We start from the raw sequence: 26,984 nt of genomic DNA, 5'->3' as shown, positions 1-26,984 counted from the left end.
TGCAGGGGACCATCATCCAAGCAGATGTTGAGGGTCCTTTGTGTTCTTGCTGCATCCCAGCCATGAGAGCATTTGTATTTTTATCAACATCTGTCAGTGGTAACATGCCCACCTGCATCACCGAGAAGCTTCCTGTGCACCCCCATGTCTGTGCATACACATTCCTTTGCTACCATCACTGGCTTAGGCAGCCTTTGTGCATGCTCCAACCAGCTGACTGCTTGGTATCATTTGCAACCTCCATAGAGAAGACCATTAGTCCAGAATGGCAGCAACTGGCTGCCAGAGGACATAACTGTTGATGTCCTTTCTTGCCACTGGAAAGGGATATGCTACTGAGGATAGCCATATGTCTGACCAACATCCTAAAGCCTTAGGCCCTTCCAGGTGTTGTACATCAAACATATGTCCTAATAAGGTATGTAAGTGATTTACGGGAAATTAGTCCTCAGAATTTCTTTGCCACCAGTCTGAATGCTGCTTTTAGAATTTGGTGTGTCAACTCATTCACAGCATTATTCCAACTACTGAGCCTCCGGAAGATATGTACCCTACAAGGGACTTTTCCATCTTTCATTTTGCTGGATTACAATTTTACATGTCATCTAGAAAGGGAAATGTAAGTGTGGGAGGCAGAGTTTCCATAAATGCAGGACAAGTGCCTTCTCTGCCTAGGTGTGGACCATGATCATACTCAGTGCGCTAGTTATCAGGCTTTTGTACCCAAAACCCTGTGTAGCCTTTTGTCCTCCCTTTCTGTTTATCTTGAGAATAAATGTCTAAAGTTACTTGTGGAGGGAACCATGGCTTCTGAATCTGCCTGCCCAAACATCCAGAGGACTCTTAAGAAGAAGTCACAAAAGATATATTTAGAGGCTTTTGCTGACCAGCCTGTGCTGGATGTCTTCAAGTCAGATGAAGAATCTGAGGACTGTCCGGTTTCAAAGCCAGCTGCCTGTGTCATGATCCAGTTGGAGGCCAACACTGGGTTCTTTCTTGCATGTCCGCTGAGGTTGAACATACATCTGCTGCAGAAGAGAAGGGGGAACTGTAACTGATTATTTTGAAAGGGCTTAGGGGGATTGCCCAGATACTTGCTAGACAGGAGGTTTCTGGTTCCTTCATTGAGGTCAGGCAGGGCTATGAACCACCTAAGAGTATTAGGATTGAGGTACCTCTGAAGAAAACACAAAAGTCAAAGCATACAGCTGCTGTGGCCAAGGGTCCCCATAGGCAGTGGCAAGATTTCAGTCATGGTCAATGATTATCTGTGTCTTCAGTTGTGAGTCTGACTCTTCTGATGATGATGTGGAATTGAATTCTGGGATCCCTAGTGTACTCTTCTCAGATTCATTCTCCTCTTGTTTTTGGGTCAGAGGATGAGGTTACTCTTTCTCCATTTCCGCCTATTAAGGAGCTTTCATTTGGTGACACCATTGTAAAAATGATGGAACACTTTTTAGAAGGTGTCTGAGGCTCAAACATTCTTATATTTCTGCTGATAAACCTTCTAAATTACTGTCTTCTTCCAGATATCTTCCTTCTGACAAGGACACTAGGGCTTTGTATAGTTACAGGAACAAAGTTTATACCTTAATCATCTTGGCTTTCAGAGCCATTAACTACTAGACCCATATGACCAGGTATGCACTAACTCTTCTGCCTAACCTTGTAGGTGTTTTGACTGACATGCCTGATTCAGAAGCCTTTATTTTTTGATTTCTGCTTCTCAGGTAGCTCAACATTCAATCAAATGTAATTGTAATGTGTCCGATGCATCTTCTAGGTTCTCCTCCCAGAATCTGTTTGGCTCAGACTAATGTTCCTTTAATTATCCTTCTTAGTCTTCTTTGTGCAGAGACTATCTACTTTTGTTTGTTTACCCTTCCCTGCACCATAGCCAGATTACTCTTTCCCTCTTGTTAACTCTGTCCTTCCCCATCTGGCAGCAGATCACCACAGATTCATGGGTTCTTTCCATAGTACAAAAGGTTACTTCATTGGTTTGAAATCTGTTTCACCCTTTTCAGGGATTCATTAGCCTTCACTTTGCCAACTTCCTCATTTTCCTCCACTTTTTCAGAAGTTTTTGGTTCAGGAGAACTATTCAGCCTGTTTCTCCCTTTCCAAGTGGATTTTATTTAAGAATATTTGATTCCCAGGAAGGAGGGCTCTTGGAGGCCAATTCTGGGTCTCTCCTTTCCCAGTACTTTTATGAGGGTCCTCTCTTTCTAGCCCCTGTTCCCCTTGCTACTTCATCAGGAGTATCTGGGCTAGCTATATCTGAATGATTCTTACCTCCATATTCCTATTCACCCTCTCTTCAGGACATTTTTATGGCTCTCTGTTTCTTCCTCTCATTCATTTCTCTCCTTTAACTTTTGGTCTTTTTACAGCTATGAGAATGTCTCCCAAATGTCTGGCTCCAGTCATAGCTTACTGCAGACTCCATGATATCCAGATTTTTACTTAGCAAGATGATCATTTCACTGAAGCTCCTTCCCAGCAGCTTCTTCTTCAGAATCTCAACTTTGCCATGCTTTTGCTATAAAGTGTGAGGTTGATCCTCGGTATCAAAAAATCTGTTCTGACTCCTTCACTGGATCAGGGTTTCCTGGGACACAGGATTTGAACCTTGTCTATGATAGCTTTCTTCCTCCTACCAAGGTTGCCTTCTTCACAGCTTTCATCCATTCTCTTCTTCCTTTACCAGTGGTATCTGCAAGAGAGTTTCTACAGGCTCTGGTGTATATGGCTTCCAGCATTCCTATGATTCTTTTCACCAGACACCACATGAAGAAACTTTAGTGATACGTAAAAATAATCTGGTTTCAACAATTTCATCCTTCTGAATTTCCCATTCCTCTTTTGCCTTGTCTAAGACAGGAATTTCTATGGTGGATTCATCAGATTTCTCTGAATCCAGGCCTACCTTCTGAAGCTCTCTCCCCTATTCAGGAGCTGTATACAGATGTTACAGATCTGGAGCATTTGTATACTGGTGCTTCAGATCTGGTTTAGCAGGCTTCTTCCAACAATATCAGGGTCCAGGGAGTGTGGTCTCCCCAACAACTGGAGGACCACATCAGTATCAAAGAAATGAGGGCTGTACTTTAGACTCTTCGCACCTTGCATTCCTTTAGAGTTTGTGGGCATCTCTTGGTTTACACAGACAGTACCACTGTCATGTGTTACCATAAACTAACAAGAGGACCCAAAGTCATATCTTCTTTGCAGACTAGTTCTTCTTCTTTAAGAATTTGCTATCTGCCATCATCTGATGCTTCAGGCCGTTTACATTTCCGCAGAGCAGAGTCTTGTGGCAGACAACTTAAATAATTCCAGGGCAGATCCTCACGAATGGATGCTTCACACAGAGGTCTTCCTGGACATTATTCATTGGAGGGGTATTCTTCAAGCAGATATGTTTGCCTCCCCACTGGACAAGCAGCTTCCCAAGTTCTGTTCTAGGGTGCCAGGTCCTCTGGCTTGGAAAGTGGACACCACTTCTTCTTGGAAGGGGTTGTTTCTGCATTCTTATCCACTTCTTCCTCTGTTTCCCAAGGTCTTATACAAAATAAAGTTGAACAGACTCAAAATCTTATTAGTGACTCCCTTTTGTTCCAGACAACATTAGTTCCCCCTTCTGTTTCATCCTTCTAAAGGCAATCATCAGACGTTACCTCACAGAGTGGGTCTACTCATGCAGAACAAGGGCTTGCTCATTCAGCCTCATCTGCTCACCCTCAGTTTGACTTTGAATGATAGGGTTTTGATTAATTTTCAACACCACTTTTCTGAGGACATGCTTCAGGCTTTGCAGGAGGCCAGAAAACCCACTACTAGAAAATCCTGTGTTGCTAAATGGAAAAGATTTTCTCATTGGTGTTATAGGCATGAAAGGGACCCTCTTTTAGTGGCTATTCCTACAGTTCTTGCTTATCAGTGTGAGTTGCTTAATTCTGGTGTGGCATATTCATCTCTTAAAGCACATCAACCATTTCTGCTTGTTTGTCCTTGGATCCAGCACTTCCCCTTAGATTTGAAATTAAACAATTTTAAAATGAGTACTTCACATTAGGCCCTCCAGAAAATCCATTCATTCTTCTTGGGTAATTATTTTGTTCTGGAGAAATTGAAGCAGCCTCTTTTTGAGCCTGTAGCTTCATCTACTTTGCAATTCTGTTCTTGGAAAACTGTTTATTTGGTGGTTCTTACTCTACCAAAAGAATTTCTGAACTAAAGGTTCTCATGGCAGTTTCCCCATTTTTGATTTTTTTACAGGGATTGAATTTCTCTTTGCACCAGTCCTTCTTTTATGCCCAAGGTGGTCAATGACTTGTCCTTAAATCAGTCCATTCAACTTCCTTATTTTTCCCTTCACCTCAGAATTCTGGTGAGAGGATTCTACATGCATTAGGTTTGCACAGACAGCTCATATATTATCTTGATAGAAACGAAAGATGTTAAAAAATACAAGCAGCTGCTTGTTTCCTTTCATGCCAAGAAGCTGAGTTTAGCTGTTTCTAAGCAAACCATCTCTTCTTGGATTTTTAAGGCAATTTCTTTTTGTTATTATTTGCATGGTAAGCAGCATCATTCTGCTGTTCATGCTCATTCCACTAGGGCAGTAGCCTTCTGGTGCTTTTTTCAAGGTCCTAGATGCATGATCCAATCTGGAAGCTGCTACTTGGTCTTCTGTGCATATTTTTACTAAACACTACAAGTTGGATGGTGTATGTAGGGCCAGAGATGGCTTTGCCAGGGCAGTTCTTCATGGGTTCTTCGGTTGCATTCTTTTCCCACCCTATTCAGTGGCTTTTGTACTCTCACTTTAGTAAGAATACTGCAACAGTGACAAGGAAGGACATAGTAGAGTTGTGTATGTCCTACTTTTCACTGTTGCAGTATTCTGTCCCTCTCTCCTTCCCCCTTCTTGGTTTCTGTTCTCTTACCTTCGGCCGATGGGTCCTTCTTTCTCCCCATTCTGGATGCACATGCACCTTCCTTTGTTCCTGTTGGGTTGCTTTGCTTCTTCTGGGGTATTTCTGTTCTGAGGATCAGGCACCTTTATGTCACTTAAGTACCTTATGTCCTGGACTCAGGACATATGTCTGATGTAAGGCGGTTGGAAGGGCCCAAGGCTTTGTTATGCTGGCTGGACGTATGGTTATCCATTTAGTAGCATAAATATTGACACACTCCCTAGTAGCAAACATTACACATCAATTATAATCTACCAAATCATTATCATTCAAACATTACATAGCTCATTCAAGTCCTACCTTATTTTAAACCTCATTCCTCCCCTGTATGTATCATTCCCACAATTCCCATTTTTTTCCTATGTAATTTGCTCCTACCCTTTATTAAATATCCCAATTCCATTTGGTTTATCTCTGTTACTATATTCACTACTTCTAGCACAGTTGGTTTAGACTTTGATTTCCTTTTTCTAGTAACTTGTTTTTGTGACAGCCACCATAATTAGACTCAGCAACACCTTACCATGTCTAGACAATTCCGATTCTGATGAAGACCATATACATTGGTTGTTAAATCTTGGACAAATGTACTTTTAGCCTCATCTAGCTGTGTTTACTGTATCCTGTATTGTGTGACCGTTGGATGTCAATTTACTGTTGTCCTGTGGCGTTCTGTGTGGATTAAAACCATTGGTGAGATCGGATTTTTCATTGTACTGTTTGGCATTTTTTATTACAATTCCGATTCTGTATCATAGCTCAAAAAAATCATTTCCCTAGTTAGATCAACTTGCTCACCCAGTATCTTCATCAGAGTAGTCTGTGGAGAATCTTTAAAGTCTACCAACGCATTACACTCCCAGAAAATATCTACACAGGTGCCTCTATCTTCCCCATCACACCTCCAACATTGCTGTCAACCTGAGGAAGAATTCTCTGGAGTTTACCTGGGGTATAAAATATCTATGTAAATATTTCCAAGCAAAAATCCTAAATCTTCTAGATTTTGTTGCATATTTGAGAGATGTACATAGATATATCCACCCATTGTTTCTTTATGAATTGCTTTCTAACCTCCTCTGATAGCAGTTTTAATGCAGTATTTTATATTCTGTACGGATTATTCCTTTTTTAATGGCAACTTCTGTTCTAGATTCTACTAATAACCCTACCAGTGCTGGTCTTTCATTTAGGACCCTCCTATTTCTTTCTCTTTGCCTCTATGCTGATATCAGTCCTTAATAGGGAAGGCAATCTCTAACATGCAGTCCAAATAAGTTATTGGCGTGTTCCCATTCTTTTACATTTCCCTCTCTAGTTATTTGCTCCCAACACCTTGGTTCCTTTGCCAGGTTTCTCCAGTAAATTCCAGTCCCCTCTTCTCTGTTGTCTGTTTCCCTATTTGCAGTCAACCCTATCAGCAGAATCTCCTTTCTCCACTCCCATGTTGACTTACTTCTTAGAATGCTTTCTGCTACTTTATGAGTATAATATTCTGTGCGATTGTTGTTATTCTCCTTAAAGGTCTGCATCCAAAATCCCAGTCTCTCTGTGTTTCTTGAGCTTTCCCAGTGTTTCATCATCATCCCTTTCTGCTTTGAATTATAAATGTCTGATTTTGCTGTCTATAGGAGCCTTACCTGTATAGCTCTGAAATATCCCTTCAAATCGGGTAATCCCAATCTACCTTGTTCTATTGGAAGAATCATCTTATCCCACTTGACTCTTGCCATCTTCCCATCCCAGAAAAAAATAATTGCTATCTACAACTTCTCTGGTTGATAAAAATATGCCTGACCCATGTATAAGACTAAAGGGACTAAAAACATTTTAACTGCTTGTATTTTACTATCCATATCCATATATCAGAGCTTCCAATTTATCAGTTTTTGTATTATCTTTTGTTTAGTCTCTTCCCACTTATCCTTAGCTGCCACACTGGAATCGTTTTTAATCCATACTCCTAAATACTTAATTTTATCATGTCACCATAAATATGGCTATTGCTGGACCAAATCATGTGTGAATACATAATTGACTGCTATTGCCTTTGTTTTAGCTTCATTAATTTTGTATCCCAAAAAGATTTGAAACTGTCTAAAATGTTTCACATCACTGTAATGTCATTTTCTGGTTTTGTTAGGTATAAAATAATATCATCTGCAAATAGAGCCAACTTTTCTTGACCGCTATACCAATTATATCCTTGAATTTCTGAGTCCCTTATATCCTTTGCCAATGGTTCTAAATATAATGCAAATAACTAGGGGAAAGAGGACACCCTGCCTGATTTCTCTGCTCAAGCAGAAATTAGCAGAGAGGACCACACCCACTTTAATTTTCACTATGATTCTACATACATCCTCCTAATCAACCTTATAATTTTTATCATGGAATGCAAATGCATCCATTGCCCTACTCATAAAGTTCCAGCTTACTCTATCAAATGCTTTCTCTGCATAAAGACCTGCCTATAACAGTGGTATTTTCTTACATTCTACTTCCCGCTGGATCATTAATGTTCTGTTAATGTTTTCCTCCTCTTCACAAAACCACATTGATCCATATCTATCAATTTTGGCATCACTTGTGCCATTCTTTTAGCCATTATAGACATAAACACTTTATAATCATGGTTTAGTATTGAAATGGGCCTGTATGAAGCTGGATCTGATGGATCTTTATCCTCCTTAGGTATTACAGTTGCCACCACTGTCTTCCAGGATGTTGGTATTTCTCCTTCTCTTAAACTACTGTTAAACAAAACCTTCCAGATCTTTATCATTTTTCCCTCCTAGCTTCCAAACTTCCACAGGAATACCATCTATTCATGGGAACTCTCCTATAGATTGGTTATATATCACCATTTTTATCTCATCTCCTGATATCCTAATTGAACCTCATGCATGTCTAACCTCGGCGTATTTAATTCTTCCATAAACATTTCCATTTGGAACATTTCTTGATTTCCATGTTACTCTGATTTATACAGACTATCATAGAATTTCTGAAATATTTCTAATACCTCTACAGGACCCTTGTTACCTTTCTTGTTATATGCTTCCTAAACTTGACAGCAGACCTTTCTACTTTCTGTTGAGTCATTGTGCTAAAAGTTTTTTGTGCTCTAGAGTTATCAAAAAACAGTTGCTTAACAGCAGTCTTTCTAAACTCATGCATATTATCGATGTAATCCCTAATTTTCTGCTTAGTATTCTGCAGTTTTTCCTCCTTTTCTAATGTGAGATTCCCCCTGTTGTGCAATATTTTAGCATTTGTCCGTCCCTCTAAACAATTCTTGTTACTTCTTAAGCATATCTCCCTTTCTTTTATTTCCACCATATTTTTAATGTCTACTTTATTTTTATCCAAGTCTCTAGCTATATTTTCAGAAGAAATTTCTATATTCTCTAATAGCTCCTGAATAATTTCCACTACCTATTCCTTACATTCCACTCTTTTTAACAGATAAGTGGGAAAGTGCCAGTGTCTCATTTTTATTTCATTACCCTTTGTTTTTATTTTAGTTATTATTAGAGCATGATATGAAATAACTATTGGGTGCATATCAAGACCTTGAGTTAAATGCACATGCTGCTGTAAAATGTATATTCTGTATAGCCTAGCCCAGTTTTTGTATCTTGAGGAAGAATAGGTAAATTCACTCTAAAGTCGTAGTACTGAATTCACATCTTCCATGCCAAATATTTTCATAAATTTCTTCAAAAGTATACCCTCCTTTGTTATACTTTGCTCCCCCCAAGACACATCTTTACTGCTGCAAACTAAATTCCAGTTCCCACCTATAAGTAATACTCCTTGCTGAAAGCTAATTATCTCTCCCAGAATTTTCTTAAGCTCTATTGTATCAGTTTTAGGTGGAATATAAACATTTGAACCTATCTCACAGCTTACATAACGTTTTGTTTTATTGAAAGTCCACAAAACAGCACACCCTCAACACCCCCCTAAAACCTATTAACTTAGTACTAACACACAAAACTATATACATCTTCAAATATTGAAGGTTTACCCTCCTGATAGGAACAGATGTCCCAAACTGACAGCCATACTGACATACTTGAGTTAACCTAAAACAAAGGTTATCCATGCTAAGAGGCATGGTGCATCCTGTGCTTCTACTAGGCGCTGTCTGGTTTTGGCTTATCTTTATAACTCTCTCAGCTGGGAAAACACCTGAATGCTTGTAGACAACATTATCTCCTAGCCAATTTCTTTTTTTTCCCTAGCCAATTTATTTTTATCAGATTGTCTTCATTGAGAAATGAGGACCAAATACAGAATTGCTACTAAGCATACATTTATTTGCTAGAATAAATGTCTTATAATATTCAATATTGTTTTTCATTTACTTGCTTTCTCTTAAAACTTGTTACTAGACATTGAGAAATGATGACCAAATACAGAATTTCTACTAAGCATACATTTATTTGCTAAATAAAAGCCTTATAGTATTCAATATTATTTTTCATTTACTTGCTTTCTCTTAAAACTTGTTACTAGATCAAGCTAAGGACCTCAGTCCAGTCATTTCCCCATGGAAGAATGAGAAAAAGCACATTTTTTTTATTTTGTCATGCTGTTTAACTAGATATTTTTACATTGCATTGCCTGCATTTCTTAAAACTGAACAAGAAGAAAGAGAGAGGAAGGGAGAAAGAAAGTAAAAAAGAGCAGCTGTCTAAAATAGTATACCTATTACACTTAAAAACAACTGCAAAAGTCTTTCTTTATAGCATGCAAAGAAAATCATTCACTATAAAAATAGTATTATTAAGAACAATTTTGTTTTACTTGCAGTTTCTCCCACTTCTTCCCCTCCCATAGGCATTTTCCAAACATTATTGACATGAAATAGGGCATATACTTTAGAGTCCCTCACAAGTCCAACAAAGTCCATAAAAGTCCAGTATTTCCATATTTTGTTTTCCTGTCATATTTCACAAATATAATTATTGCTTTGTAATGCCACATTTGCCCATTTCCAGTTTATTGGTTTTATTCCTGTTCAGCTCCATCTCCCAGATCCTGTCTCCTCTTCATTCCAATTTACTCTGAATTCTTGTAGTCAACCATTGTGCTCCATTCCTTCTCTCCAGCATTTCCCATTGAAATATTAGGAGAGATTTCACTGGCACAGTCTCTATGTGGTCTTTATTACCAGAAGAACAAGAAGCAGAATCTCCTTCTGTTTCACAGCTACTTAGCATGTAGTTCATCACAAATGAATTTGACCCTCCAGGGAAGAATATTTTGAAATTAGCTGAGTACAGCCATTTGAATCTCACTCCTTCTTCTAGACATTCTCTGAATAGTGTAATAAATTTACTTTTCTTTTGCCTGGTATACAATGAACAATTATTCTCCACAAACACTCTGATGTCTCCCATTTTTAGTACTTTGTCCTTCTACCACAGTTTTGTCAGAATCAACTCCTTCTGCTGGTAGGATTGTATCTTTACTATTAAAGGTCTAGGCTGCTTTCTCATAGCCAGGTTTGGAGCATACACACAATGTGTTCTTTCAGTTAACAACTCCTGCTGTGGAATACCAGTCCAGCTGCTTATTTGCGCTTTCATAAAATTAATACAGTCTGTTCCTTCCAGCTTCTCTGGTACAGCTGAAAATCTCAGATTTTCCCTATGTGCTCTGTTCTCTAATTTTGTTATTTTTTGCAACATCTCTTCTTGAGCATTTTCATATTCAGCCAGACTTTTCTTCATTTTAACGTCTGATTTCTGTAGTTCTGACATCTCATCTGAATATCTGTTTAAAGCTTCTTCCATGTTTTCCAGCCTTTTGTTGTTTAAGTTCATCAGGGTTTTGTTTATGTTTCCAGTTCTGTGTGCAGTTGTCTTATGCTTCCTTGAGGTTACTGGAAGTCATGTCTTGAGCTTATACTGATTTTTGGTGAACAGCTGCAGTACTTTTCCTAGTCAGTGTTTATTTCCTTAACTTTTGTAGTTGATTTTTCTTCAGGTCCCCTATTTCTTTTTCCTGGCATTCAGCCAATGTACTTACTAGCCAATTACTGAAATTTACCTAGAAGCACAAAAGTCCACTGGCCTTCTCTGCTGACTTTCTGTTTTCATAGTGGGAGAGATAGACTTAAGCTGTTACTCAACATGCAACCATCTTGGAAAATTCAAGATGTTCACTTATTAGTCATTCCTAGTTTGTTAAAAATTGAACTATGACACACAGCATTTTTGAGCTCTGCCAAAGGTCATGTGTGGAATTTTGGAGGGAAAATATTTTTACTGAAGTATTAACTGTTTGTTATTAGTTTATAGTAGTAACATTGCATTTTTATAAGAATTAATAAGTCATTTTAAATTTTCTTGATTGAGTTTTGTTTGAAACGTGATTAGTATTGAAGTACTTAATCCTGAAGATGAGAGAGACTGCACTTCTTAGCAAGGGCAGGATTCAGTATTCTTTGACCTTTTACCTTTAGGCTGCATCATATTTCCTATCTACCAGATCTTTCCTCAGTACCCTAGGTGCTGTGTCAGGCAGGATTATGCTGCTGTATAATGATAGCCTACTTATGAGAAAATTTCATCATTACCTTTTATATATGGCCCTACATGTCAAGACATGTTGCTAACATGGTGTCCTCAATCAACAGAGGAAACGTAGAAGGAGACTTCATTGATATAGGTGGTCTTTCACCTTTCCACATCCCTTGTCACTTTCTGATATTAGTCTTGTTGAATTTTATAGGGAGAGCTCATCTGGAAACCCGCTGTGTTCGGAGTGTTGACTCCTCACAAATAGTTAATGCGACAAAGATGCTAACATTGATCCTGACAATCAAGATCTGCATAAAATGCCCATGCAAGTGAATTATTGAAGTAACATTGGATTGCACCATAGCTGTTTAGTACATAAATAAGCAAGCAGGCACTTGTTTATCCTACCCTTACGGGATAATTAATGAACTGTGGAACTTGGCCTTATCTTTTGGCATGTGCTTGTTTATAGTTCATCTGTCAGCAAACCAGAATGCCACAGAAGACTAGCTTTTGCAGAATGAGTTTACATCATGAGTGGTGGATGAATCTACAGGAGTTTCTGCACAGGAATTGGGGAACATCATAAAAGGAAACTCTTTGATACAAGCTACCATGCTTAGTCGCTAAGATTTTACAGAAAGGCACACACTGCTATTTAGGGTTTTGGACTGGGGATATGTTTTATTCATCCCCATTGTGTGTTTTGTCAAAGGCAAACATAAGAAATATAACAATTCATTCTGTTTAGTTCCCCACTGACTAAAATTATCTTGGATCTCTCTTCTACTAGGACATGTGAGTCCTTTCTAAATAGGAGCAGCATCAGTCTCCTTACACATTTGCATTGATTTGCATTCCTGAAGTGACTTTCACCTGTCAAAAAAGATATGTCATGACAGCATTAGGGCAAGGTTCTGCACTCATTCCTCTACAGTGTAGAGATGGAATTGTGATTGCTAGCATTTCAGTAAATAAATGGAAACTGTTCTCAGTAAACGTAGTATGGACTTTGCAAGAAGCTAGGAAAGCCAGCCAATAGGAAGCATGTGTTAAAGTGGAAAAAAACTATTGCAGTGCTGTTAATCAGAAAAATGTTGTACTTTTCATTTGTTTTGAAATACCTTGCCCACTCACTCAGCAAAGATATTTTTCATGTTAAGGCTCTGCCTTGTCAGGTTATATTCTTTTTGAAGTCTTCTAGGCCTTGTTGCTTGTTAAACATTTCTCTCTGACAAATTTTGCACCTCAGAGCCCCAGGAATGTGATTTTTCCCTTTTTAAGATATAAATTTTATTCTCAATGAATTAATACAACCTTCTGTACTGATTTATTCATTTCTGTTGAAACTTCTGTCTTCATAGTCATTGTTGCATGTGGAAGTTGCTACTGCCATGAGAATGTCAGAATTTTAGGTCATGTATTTTTCATTAAAGGTATGGGGTTGTTAACTAGTCATTTGTTTATTCCCAAGGTTTGTCAAGCATTGCTTGGAGTTAAACAAAACAGATGCCCAGTATTTATTCTCATCCTTATACTGTGGATGAAGGTTTTTTCCACTGTATGGATCCTTGGAGGCAACTTTGGACATATATTTGCAATATAAAAGATATCAGAAAATTAGTCTAACTTTTGCTTCAACAGGTTGGGCCTGTGTTTAATGGGACACACGATGACCATTGAGATGGCTGCTTGTATTTGTTTTTCTATGATGCAGCTAAAATTGTTATGTAAGGTGGCTTATGAAATATCACGCAGAGGCAGAATATATGGTCTAATCTGCATGAGATGTATATTGCAACATGGGTATATTCAGTAAGCTTTTCTGTCTAAGTTTAGGGATAGCAGATGATGTTGGCTGCATATTTTTAGACTCAGTCATTTTTTCTGCCCTGTCTCAAAGGAATACCTTTTGTACTCCTTTCTTAATGCTGTCTGCAGTGTTGGTTGTACCTTAAGCAGAGGAACAAAAGGAAGACTAGTGGCCTAGGTTGGCTAACCAGCATTGAATTGAAAAGAATCAGGTATGTATGCCACATCCCATGTTGGAGTAATTATTCCAAAGATTACTTCTTGGAATGTACAGTAATACAGAGGGGGCAGTAGAGGGGCACTTGGCTCTTCATCCAGAAGCTTGGGAGACCATCATCTTGGATGTGTGGGTTTTGAGAGTTATATCCAGAGGCTATACAATTCCATTTTTGTTTGCCCCAAGAGAGTCACAAAAATCCCTCCCAGATGTTCCACCATGTTAGAGAGGAGATGTAACAGTTAAGATTCAAAGAGTACTGGGCAGTCAAGTCATTCAAGAGGTCACACCCTACCAGTGAGGATCCAGGGTCTATTCCAGATTTATTTTGCTGCCAAAGAAGAACAAGGACCTCAAGCCAGTTTTGGATCAAAGCTTGAGACTCCTTACTCCAGTTGTGTCTATCCTTAGGGATGACAGTGAACTACAAGAAGACCAGTTTAGAGCTCATGGGCTGTGATTTTGATACAGTCATTCAGACAGCAAAGCTCCCAATGCACAGGTTAAACTCCCATCTGACAAAAGGGACTGTCCAAATGGGAGATTTTCATTTTGGGTGTTAGAGCAAGTTGAACCAAACCCAAGGGTTGGGTAATGGGAAACTTGGATTTGGAAAATTGGAGTACGATGAATTGTTATGGCAACTGCGGTTAAACACAGGGACACCCCCAGAGTTCAGTGGGCAACTTTCACTGGGTCCTGTATTAAAAATGAGGGATGCTAAATTGTGATGGAAAATGTATATATAAACTTTGTTTATATAAATTTTGTTTTAAATGAAAAATGGTTTTATGAACAAGTGGAAAGTGTGAATATACTGTTTGTATGTTTTTAAAAATATATGCTTTTTAAAACATGTGCTTTTACTAAAACTATATTGCTGTGCATTATGTATTAACTTTAACAAGGTTAGTTTGAATTTTATATAGTCAGAAAATGATGTAAAATTTTCGGCCAGTAATTGTTCTTTATTCTTGTAATGACTAGTATAAATCTTGTGGAAAGCTGAGTGTCTTTATTCTGATAAAGTTTTATAGTGGCCTGAGATCCCAAGCTCTCTGACAGAGTGATCAGTACTATATTCGCTTTCCAAAAATCTTCTACATGGTAGATATGTGCTAATAAATGGAAGTGCTTTGCACTTTAGGCTTTATCCAATGGTATGAACCCTTTTCTGCCCCATTTGATGATGTTTTGGATTTCCTTGCTGATCTCCTTCAATTTGGTTTGAGTTATTGTACCATCAAAGTTCAGCTTGCTGCTATTTCTAATTTTCACATTGGCAGAGATAACACTCCCATAGCTGCCTTGAAGATTTCTAAGGCTTTCTTGAGGAGTACACTCTTGCAACGTCCCCTAATTCATGATCTCACCATCTTTGCGATTTCCCTTTCATGCAGCAAGTATTAGCCAGTCCTCCTTTTGAGCATCTGACCACAATTTCTTTAAAGCTGATATCTTGGAAAACAGTCTTTCTGCTAGCCATTGCTTTGGGGAGATGAGGGGCAGAGGACAAGCTCAGAAACTTATCTGATTTTTCAAAAGGTCAGGGTTACCATCATGACCAATCCCTCCTTTTAACCTAAGATAGCTTCAGAGTCTACTTTAAATCAGTTTATTCATTTGCCTGTGTTTTTCTTTTAGGACTTTAGCAATAAGGACGAATATTTGCTGCATTGCCGGGATGTTCACAGACAGCTGAGATTCTATGTAAACAGGACCAAAGCCTTTATAAAGGCAAAGCAACTCTTTGTCTCCTTTTCCAAGACCAGGCTGAGCAGGCCAATGTCAAAAGCAGTCCCATTCAAATAGGTCTTTGATTGCATTTCTTTTGTGCGTGACTTGAGAGGAATGCCCTTGCTGCAAAACCAAAAGATCATTATGCCAGAGTAGTGGCTACTTCTGGCTGCTTTTTTCTCCAGAGATTCCATTGATGACATTTGTGCTACTGCTACTTGAGCTAGTATTCATACTTTTGTGCCCCATTACAAATTAGATGTGCAGGCGAGGTCCAGGGCCTCTTTTTGTTCCACCATTCTACGAAATGTTCTCTCCTAGGGCCTCCCTGGGAGTATATTTGGCTGAGGACTCTGTTCCACGGGTTGAAGCCTTATGGAAAAGACAGCATCAGATATGAAAGTTATGTATTTGCCTTAACGATAGAGCTGTAGTGTCTGTTTCCATTTGGGTAAACCATCCCTCCCTCCTATCCCCCTCCTTACTGATAATTTGCTTTCTACGTGAGTGGGTGACTGAGCTTTCAGGGTTTCCTACTCAGATCCTGTCTTAAGCTCCAGGAATTATACTTGTATGTCTTTAGATCTGTGTAAGGGGCATACTTGATCTGAGTAAGATGGAGGGAGCAGTGTATTATGAGGTAGAGGGTGCAGAGCTCTGGAGTTGAAGTCTCTGAGAGAAGGCTGGCATCGGATCCAATAACCCCTAGGCTGAACCGGACAGCAACACACAACATGGATCTGTCATTATAGTAAGCTCATAACTTTTGTTTATGTCCTTGCAAAAGGTCATAGCTTCCACAGACTCAGGCACTGTAGGAAATATTTTCCAGATTGTACAGACTTCAACTGTGGTGTCCTTAAAGCACTTGCTCTGTGAAAGCCTGTCCTCCAAAGATCTACTGTTATCATAAATTCTGTGATGTCTGTATTTTAGTAATTTACAAGGATGTATTCTCTGATCACGCAGTCAGTCTAGTGGTGTTTCACTGGTAGAGCTAGTGCCCCTTCCAGCACTCACTATTTTACAAGGCAAAGCAACTAATCCTGGTTGGGGAACCAGTCCATTGCAACACACACCATGCACACTTCAGGAGAATTTGGAGGATCACCAGTTCACCTATGGTATGTCTGTTTGGGATATGTAATGAAACTGGTACATCTAGCAAATTCCCATGTGAGCATAAGGAGAATGTACAGATTCTGCACAGAAGGAATGAGGGAATAACCAAAATGGAAGATCAAGCGCTGTGAGGTAGCAGTACTAAGCAATTAGCACTGTGCCACTCTGTCTAATTGCAGTAAAGCACAATACAATAACATAATTGACAATACTAATAGTTTGTGGTCTTCCATGATTTAGGATGTTCACTTTATTATGGATTCACTTTGCCTGGCTTCCGAAACCTGGATAGTATTTATGTTGTAAGTGATATTGCTCTGTACATTTTTATTGTTCGGGTTAGGGAGTAACTTGAAAGATGATAGGCAGATGAGAGAGTGAAATAGTATAGGTTGGCTATACTGCAATTTTACAGCCTGGAACAAGCCTTGCAACCCATCTGAGTCCATTCTAAATCTGACTTGATGTCAGCTTTCTTACTTGTTTTCTATAAAAGGTCACTGCTGCAGATATCTGGTATTTTAGTACCCAGTTTTGCACTAATTCAGTAAGTTATTCAGAAATAATGTTACTATAGTTAATAAATTATCTATATTGCCCATTTTGGAATTCAGTGTGATGTAGAACTTAAATTGTGCATTGAGGGAGAAATCAATTGCATAGAAAAGATGAATCATTCAAGGCTATGATGCCGTTATTTGTATTCTTCCAGTTCACACCCGCAGCTCCTTATGGTGTCCAGACCTTGTTTGGGCCTGACATCTTTAACCAACTAACTTGTCAACTAGTAATAAGCAGTATTAGAAAGTGCAAAGAATTATTGACGAGACTTAGGTTGTTAGTCTTAAATCTAGGATATTGTGCAGTAGAGAAACTGATCAATTCATTTGTCACTTATCCATATTTTCATATTTATGCTCATATTTGCATAGCTGGGAGCCCTACATGTTATTTATGGAATGTGTGAAATGCCATGATGGGAGACAGAAAAATTCATCATCAGTGTCCATTTATATCACTTTATACCTGAAATATTAACAGTCTGATAGAAATTATGAAAATGAACAATATTTCCACACATACTTAATATTTCAAACAAAAATGACAAATTGTTGCAAGACATCAGGTGAAACCTTAGATGTTCTTGAAGAAAACTCACTTTGATATTTGCAGTGTAAGTTATACATCTTTAGAGATAGTCTTCTTTTATTGATAACTATACAACTAATCATAATGTTTTCATATTTCTGTAAGGCTCTCAATAAACATGCACTTATAGAGGAATTTCTTGTTGTCATATGAAACCTTATGTCTGGTTAACAAAAAAATGCTCTATCAATATATGTCTAAGTACTGTAGTTTCCAAGCTATGACAATTTGTTAAAGATTAACAAAAATGTAATATAATTTATGGATTGTGTGCATTGCAATATATTTTAATATTTATGGTAAGACTGTGAATGCACTGACTATTATCACTGTAAAGAATATGTTTTACTGATAACATTGCTATTTGTGTGCTTTAATAGCTTTTATTTTTCACAAAATATTTACATTTGTTTATCTTATGCTTTCTAAGTTTATTTTTCAGAAAATGCTGTGGAATGTGAAATATTTGTAAGCTGCTATGGGTGTGAAATTCCACAACATGTAGGTGTTAATGAGTTAACAATGCAGCCATTTGATTTTCTCCTAATTTATTTATTCAGGCAGAGAATGCCATTTGAAGAACTGTTACCTGCCAACACTTCTGAAGATGCCATGGATTTGATAAAGAAATTGCTGGTATTCAATCCAGAGAAGCGCCTTAATGCAGAAGAGGCTCTCCGGCATCCTTATGTCAGAAGGTAATCGTCATACAGTATTAGTCAAGTCGTGACCTAATTTCAAAATTGGCTGCTACTTCTCATTCTGTAAAAGATTATAAAGTGCCAGTTCTCATAACTGTACCTCAGACTATCTGAAAAATGATTTACCAGTCTATAATCTTTTTTTTCCTCTTTTTAACCACTGATGGTAAACAGCAGGACCCTGTTGAAGCAAAAACTATGTAAAGAAAGCACTCTCTCTACCTCCCCCACCAGCTAACCAATTTAAGTCACTGATGTTTGGTCTAAAGGCAACAAACTTTACAAAGATTTAGTCATCATGAGACAATAGCATTAACCTCATCCTTATCCCATGAATATCGAGGACTTCCTAACCAACCATAGTCTTACTCAGCTTGTTGAGAAATTTACCAGACCTAACCTTAACACAGGGAGCTAGTCCTTCCTAGACTTTTTATTATAAATAAATTCACCATAGTCTATCTCCTTCTATTAGTGATCAATTCCCTGTAAACTTTACAATAAAAAAATCAAATAAAAAATACATTAATAAGTTCAAATCGTAAAACTCATCAGAACATCAAAGAACTGCATAATGAACTTGCTTAAACAAAATGGGATCTCCTGTTGTCAGTGGAAGACCCCTCAAGTGTAACCAACACCACAGTTTCTGGTAGACATCATAATGCAAGTTCAATCAAGTATGTAAGGATTTCTCGAATGGTTCTAGTGAATTACATTTTCTTAATTGTAATGGTAGTCTGTTCCATGATGTCACAATACTTTGGGTGATAAATCTTGATCTAAATTGATTTTGCATTTTTACTTTCTGAAATACAATCCTTCGATACAATATCCCACTCGGGCATTATAGATAAGCTCACCAGCTTAAATATAAACCCCTATGTCACTAGATGGGTTGCAAACTGGCTCAAGGACAGAACCCACATGGTTAGAATTGCTGGAACCATGTCAGACTCCAAACCAGTTACAAGTGGCATCCCACAAGGCTCAGTCCTGGGACCTCTCTTGTTCGGTATATATTTCTCGGAGGTACAGGCCAACACGGAAGGACTGTGGCTGACCAAGTTCGCAGATGACTGCAAACTGGGCACCATAATCGACTCTCCAGCCGACACAAGCATCCTCCAAAAAGGCCTCATAGAAACAGACAACTGGTGTCAGAGCCATGGCCTCAAGCTAAACGCCAAAAAGTGTATAGTCATCCCTTTTGGCAAAAACAAAGTGCCCACAAATTACCACATAGGTGGTAATCCATTAAGTACAGAAGAAGTAATTAGGGACCTGGGGACCCAAGTTGATAGCAATCTCTCATTTGACAACCACGTGGCCAAAGTGGTTAGAAGAACATTTTCTATAGCCCACCTAATCATGAAGGGATTCACATCTAGATCAGGGGAGGTCATCATGCCTCTTTACTCATCCCTCATCAGGCCCATAATTGAGTACAATGCCCTTTTGGGATGTACCTTACCAGACACCTGCAGCAACTGGAAAGACCCCAAAAGTACCTCACCAAGAGGATCAAAGGGTTCAAACAGATGCCATATGCTGCCCATTTAAAGAAACTCCAGCTCTACTCAGTGGCATACCGCCTATTTAGAGGTGATCTGTGCCTGATGTATAAAGCCATGTCCAACCCAGAATTAATGGACATGCTGCACCTCAGAAAATCTAAATCCCATTGAGCTATGCTCGAGACTTGAACCTCAGCACTGAAATAAATAGGACATGCTGGAGGGACAGATTCATAACCCAGAGGCTCCCTTCACTCTGGAATAAAATCCCAGTCCAGGTTAGGCAGAGTCCCTCATTGACTCTCTTCAAGAGGAATCTTGATGAGAGGATGGGAGATCGTAGGTTTACCCCGGGTATCACTTCTGTGTCACTGTTAGAGGCACAGTATACTAACCTCGAAAAAGGGCATAGCAAAATTAATTTAAAATGGGTGGCGAAAGCCAAACACACTCTGGCTAGGCTTATAAATGCCCTATGGCAGATAGCCTAGTATGAACCTATGAACCTATGAAAGGTATCATTTGCCCCACAAGAAGTTCACCCTGCCTATCATCTTTCAAGTTACTCCCTCACCTGAAGCATAACCACTCAATATTTAACAAAAGATGTGTTTCTTCATCATGATTTGCATGGTATGCTAGGTACAATCTGTCCCATAGCTAATAATAACTAAATGAAAATAAATTAAGTTTAGTTAAGTGTCCCAGATTTGTTACTGCCCTGTACTTCATAATTCTTTTAGTACATTTTCTTTGAACACTTTCCAATATACAGGGATCACCTTTTGAATATGTACAAAATAATAAAATGTATCCAGTTATTGGTTTAATATACATGGTAAACAATTTCAGTAGAGCTGCAACAGATCTGATAAAAAAAATTCTCAGGAGACCTATAACACATATAACCTTTGCCTTTAATACTGCATGCATTTTTATGTTGTTAGAACTTGTTTGTGTATTGTGTTGTGTATATGCACACACACACACACACACACACACACACACACACACACACACACACACACACACACACACACACACACACACACCAAGATCTTTGTATTCAGTCATTTTCTGTATAACATGATTTCCCAAAATAAAAGGTTGTTCAGGTCTGAATTAACCCAAATACATAAAGCCACTCTCAGACTGATTGATGTTAAGATCTGTTTTATTTAACCATTCAGATATTTAGGACACATATGAATTTAAAACTAAATAATCTGATAATGATGTTAAAAATGTTCCAATTTCAATATCATTAGTATATTTAGATAACCAAAATATATTATTAATAGGCAACAACGAAAATACAAAGTTGAACAGTATAGGACCTAAAACTGACCCATGTGAAACACCAGTAGCAATCTCTGACCATCTTGAAAAGTAGCCCTTGAACACATTGCTACATATGCCTAAGACAACACTTAACCCATTCAGTAACATAGGTTCATAGATTCATACTAGGCTGTCTGCCCTGGGTCACTTATAAGCCTAGCCTGATTCTGTGTTTACTGTGCCTCTGTCTAATAGTGACCAGCAAGTTCTATTTATTTCTGTGCTGAGGTTCAAGTCCCTCCTCAGGTGGCTCTAAGGGGGTAGATTTTACTGAGGGAGAGCATCCATTATTAATTCTGGATTGACATGACTTTTGTATGTCAGGCATAGATCAACTGAGTAGAGCTGCAGCATATGGCATCTGTTTGAGACCCTTGATCCTCTTGGTGAGATACTTTGGGGTCTTTCTAGGGCATTGTATTCTATGATGGGCCTGAAGAGGGATGAATAAATACCTCTCTTGATCTAGATGTGTGGGCTATGTAGAAGGTCTTTCTAACCACTTTGGCAATGTGGGGTATGACTATACATTTTTGGCATTTTGAGGCCTTTTTGAAGGATGTTTGTGTCAGCTGGAGAATTGATTATAGGCGCCAGTTTTGCAGTTCTCTGCGAACTTGGTGTAGTCCTAGTCCTCCTGTACTGCCTGTACCTTGGAAAAGTATATACTGAAGAGTGGTCCCCACCCACGAGAACCCTGGATGCCACTTGTGACGTTTCGAGTCTGACCAGCGCTCCTCTGCTCTCACTCTGTCTGGTTCTGAGCGACCCATCTTGTGACATAGGGTTTATATTTAAGCTGGATAGCTTATCTATGATGCCAGTGGGGTATTGTGTCAAATGCCTTTGCAAGGTCCAGATAGGCTGTGTGGACTACTTCCCCTCATCATAGCTTTGGTGACTGTTTCAAAAGTCAACCAGGATCTGCCCTTGACACTGGGTAGGATCTAGTGTCTGTAGGTTCCCAATGTCTTTGTTTATGAGCTCCATGATGATCCTCTCCATAGCCTTGCAGACTGGCTCCATCTTTGTGGAGTGGGACCACTGTTGCTCCATTCTGTGGGCACATATCCTGTTGTTTTATTTGAGGATTAGTTCCTCTTGTAGTTCATGCATAAGGATGTATGTTATGCTTTACCCAGGAATTAATCGTTGTCGCATGTAGGATGCTATCAACAGCTTTTGATAGATCCAGGAATACAACCCCCATACTAAGACCATTTTCTAATGCTTCGTTGCTATTTTCATAAAATCCAGTACAACTGGTAAAAGCAGTTGTTTCCTCATTAAACCTTGTCATTTAAGATCAACAAATGCTAGTACATGCTCATGAATATTCAGAAGTGCTGATAAACATCTCTCAAAGTACTTGCCACTAATTAATGTCAGATTTATTGAACTGTAGCAACGTCATCAGAAGATCCACTCATTTATATCAGTACAATATTTGCCAGCCTCCATGAGTCAGGAATGGTGCTGGTCATTAATATATTAAATAATCAGGTTAAAGGGTATGTCATTTCATCAGAAAGTTTATAAATGAACAACCTAGTATGTCAAGGCCAGCACCACTGTTCTTTTTAGCCATGTTTAAGTCAGATGTCACATATCCTTTGTAATTAATTCACAGGAAGTATGAGATTTATCTGGATTTAGGATTTCCCCCAATAACTACAGTGTTTGATGAAACTAAGGTGGTGAAATAGCCATTTAAAAGTTCAGCTTTTTCGGAACATTTACAAACAAGTGTACCCTAATTAAGAAAAGGATTATTGTTAGCATTTTGATACTGATGACTACTATTAAACTTTTTTAACATTGGTATTCTTAGTCGTGACTCTAATAAGCAATTTTAGGTGTCTTAATTAACATTAATATGTTACTCAGCCTTTAAGATAAATACATCCCTAAAGTATCAAAATTCCTAAATCTTCAAGCAGTCAGTGGCCCACTAAAGAGCTGAAATCACTACACAAAAAATAAGAACTGAAGCAGGGAAACAACAAAAAAAGTACCATAGGTGAAAAACATAAGTAAATTATTTCTGCTAAAAAACTTACCCCCCCCCCCCCCCCACAAAGCTGCAGTGCATCACAAGGCAAACATCTTCCAAGCCATTTATAAAAAAATTTCTGAATATAGTAAAAAAGTAACAGTTTTTACCTCACATAAAGGTATTGTTACTAAAGAGTCAGGTCACTTAACTCCATATGACCTTCTAAAAGAGTTCTCCTTATTTCCCGCCAGCAACAAAATGGAGAAAAGCCTTTTAACTTAGCAAGTGACATCTCACTAGACTCACTCTCCTTCTACTTTAAAACAGTTAAATCAACATATCTTGTCAGTCTGCTAGAGACGTTCTCAACAAGTGACCCAGCCAGGGCCGAAGATTTTCACCCTTGGCTTATAGTACTTTGTAAAGATTCTGTCTTCACCGTCTGAAACATTTGCACAGCTTAAGCTTTACCAAAAATATTCATCTCAGTAAATGAAAAACAGGTGTTGTGAAACCACTCCCAAAAACTCCTAACCCCACCACTGTTAATGACTTCAGATCCATTTCAGTCTTACCTACCCTAGGCAAATAATTTGAAAAGTAAATTGAAAACTAAGTTTCTCAATGTGCAGCATTCTCTCATCATCAGCAGCACGGCTTCTGCTTGGGCAGACGTTGACTGCCCTCTATACCATAAATGGTTACATGCAAAACTTGAATAAAGAACTTCTTACAGACTGTGTTTTTAGTAGTGATGAAAACTTTCACCTTGTTACCTTTAGCAAAGACATATGAGTACAGTGTGATGAGACGTCTTTCATGTTTCACAAGTACAGCTTAATTTGCTTTCAACTTAAAAATGCAGGATTAGCAAAGGACATGATACTGTAGTGAGTAACTCCAAAAGAATGCAATGACATACTGATGAAGTCCGTAGAAGGGATAAGAGACTCAAATGGCCAGCTCTGCAAGGCATTGAGCTAGAGGATGACTGGCCAGACCCACTACTGATTTAAATGTCTAAGTGCATGACTTGACTTGTGGTTGGCTTGATAGGGGCTGCAGAAAGAAGTTGGAGGTGATCTTGCTATGGATTTTGTGACTGTGGTGTTTACATTAATGTGTTTTGTTGGACATACTGGATTATATGTCCTCTGGTTGAGTTTCTGGTTCAAGTAGTCCAACATGTGGTGTCTCTTTTGCAACTGCTTCTGCACGGATTCTGTATAATTTCTGTGCTGTTCGATTCTTAAGGTCGACTGTTCTGCTTTTGAAATTATTTTTTACACTGACCTTATATTTTTAGTGATGCTTGCTTCATCAAGGTACTATTTTGCTATTTGGCTTGATGTTCTTCGTATTTCACTGTTGCAGTCATCACATTTGAGTTATCCCTGCCAGGGTATCCCTCAGCTGGCCTGAATACCAGAGGCTTAGTATTTCTGTTTCGGTTGCTGTTGCTCCAGGACTGACGTCAGGTCATCAGTAGTATGAAGTAAGGCAGCCGACACCATTACATCAGTCTTTCTTGCCATGGAGCCCGAAGCAGAAGCAGTTCGCATGAGTGCTGGCCGGTCGCTATCTGAGTTTCGTCTTCCAAACTGAAGCTGAAGTCTTCTAAAGCTAAGTACCCCATTCGGGATCCTTTTTTTGCACTAACTTATGTCAGAAAAAGTTAACAATTGTCTCACCTGTGGAAAGCAAATACCACACCGAGACTTTCATTCTTACTGCGTCACTTGCTTAGGCCCAAACCACAATGTTCCCCACTGTCGCTTCTGTGCTTTGTTCAATGCCAGAACTATATGTCGTTGGGCCCTTATTGTAGCTAGATATTTTTGCTTACAGTCCTCGAATTCCAATATGGCTTCAGTAAACCATCCAACAGCAGATCTTCTGAAAAAACATAAAGATAAAGACAGAGACAGACCACGCAGGTCCAAACCTACTTACGATGCTCCCATTAGCTAGTTGTCAGTTCTCTGGTCCTCAGTGCTACAGGGCTATAAAAGCAGCCAACGCCATGTTCTTCAGTCTTTCTGTGGATTCCCGGCAGAAGCAGTTACCAAGTGCCAGTCAGCCAGCTCCTGTATACAAAATTTGGAAAACCAAAGTCTTCTTAAAGCTAAGTATCCTGGGTCTGTATACCTTGGATGGGTCTGGAGCCACTTGAGCAGGCACCGGCTTCACGAGGAAGCCCTTCGCACTACTGATACCACGCCAATACAAACTAACGTGGTCGGTTCTCAGTGAGGCCCTCACGCCCTGACTACCGGCGACACTTCTTTGGCGGTGTCTCCTGTACCCAAGGTCACAGGCTCCTCGGCCCACACCGACTACAGATACGAAGCCACTCTTTGGCTTGAACACAGAATGTAGACAGGTCCACTCCCACCAAGGTGTCTTCAGACCTTCTTCTTCTTTCTCCATCAAGGCTTTCACCAAGTCTAAAGCAACCATGCACCCTAAGAGACCAGTTACACAGGGCCCATCTCCAGGCCCCATGCCTAAGAGACAGATGCTTAAAATGGCTGAGGATTTAATTACTCTAATCAGAGGTTCTCAGCCACCTCTTCCAAAAGGCCCAAGTGGAGTGAGAGATTTGTCCCCCTCCTCTGATCAGGGATCCATTATTTCAGAAGACTCTGATGATCAGGAACAGGCTTACTCCCCTTTTGAAGACTTTGATGCATAGGAGTCTATTCTTTCTGTATCCCCCCCTGAGGATTTCTCTTTTGGGGAAACTTTGCTTACCTTAAGGGAACACTTCCACTGGGAAGGCCAGGATTATTCAGATTCTTAAAAGAGGCTCAGGGAATTCTTTTGTTACCCCAGCACAGGCCTCTGGCTATACCTCCTGTCTTGGACATCCTAGATGATGTTTTCCTGGAGGCCTGCCTTAACTCCGGACTCTCTACCTCCAGCTCCAGTTAAGCCTGACAGGTACTACAGGGTTCCTGACTCACACCAATTTCTTTTAAAAAGCCATGCTGCTGACCTAGAAACCATCTCACAGGGACCCAAAGGGGTTAAGGCTTCCATTGCCAAAATCCCATTGCCTTCAGATAGAGATTCCAAAACCTTAGAAAGGTGGGGAAAAAAGTATATACCTCAGCTACCTTAACCATGAGGGCCTTAAACTGTCAGTTTCATATGCTAAAATACCAACAGTTTCTGTTATCTCAATTGAAAAGTAAAATGTCACAACCTGAACAACCAGACTTGAAGGAGTTGCAGGATTTGATGCATAGTGCAAGTCAAGTGGGTAAACATACCTTACAATGTGGTTTTGATGCTCTAGAGGCCTCATGTAGAGCTGCAGTTACAGGCTCAGTCCTTAGAAGGCATGCTTGGCTCAAGGAACAAACCTTGCCTGATCATGTCAAAGCTAAATTGTTGGATGCCCCTTCACAAAGGATGTACTATTTGGGGCAAATGCTGAAGAAGTATTAAAAATGGAAGAAAAAGCTAAATCAATGCAAACGGTGAAAGAATTTCTGCAGGTACAACTACCACGTTTTAGTAGAAATTGGCCTTCCAAAAACTGGTCCTTTCCTGACACAGACAGACCCCAAAGAAGCAGATACAGGCGCCAGAGGGGCAGGGGACAACCACAAGAATCGTACAGAGGCAGACAATGGCAAGATCCTACACCAAGAGGTGGTGAGGACAACTCACAATCTTTCAGAAAGCAAACCCAATGACTTTCCCCTTTGCAGGCCAACCAGGTCTCAAATGGCAGCCCCCTTAGGAGGAAAGCTGGCACTATTCTCGAAAAATTGGCATGTTGTCACAAAGGACAAATGGATCCTGGACATTATAAACAGCAGCTACAAATTCCACTTTCATACCCTTCCAAAAATGAGAGGCA

The 26,984-nt window shown here is 39.2% G+C and overlaps 1 protein-coding gene across 1 annotated transcript in view; it reads left to right on the top strand.

Moving 5' to 3' along the window:
- Positions 1–26,984, top strand: part of MAPK15 (mitogen-activated protein kinase 15) — a 1,649,688-nt gene that overhangs the window by 1,176,350 nt on the left and 446,354 nt on the right. Inside the window, exon 11 of the mRNA XM_044067386.1 lies at positions 18,119–18,256. Coding sequence (XP_043923321.1) covers positions 18,119–18,256 — 138 coding nt within the window. The remainder of the gene's footprint in view (positions 1–18,118; positions 18,257–26,984) is intronic.

Source organism: Protopterus annectens, chromosome 3.part1 (genome assembly GCF_019279795.1).
Source record: "Protopterus annectens isolate FY-2018-M chromosome 3.part1, PAN1.0, whole genome shotgun sequence".
Classification (NCBI taxonomy): Eukaryota; Metazoa; Chordata; order Ceratodontiformes; family Protopteridae; genus Protopterus; species Protopterus annectens.
This window is presented reverse-complemented; position numbering and strand designations above follow the sequence as displayed.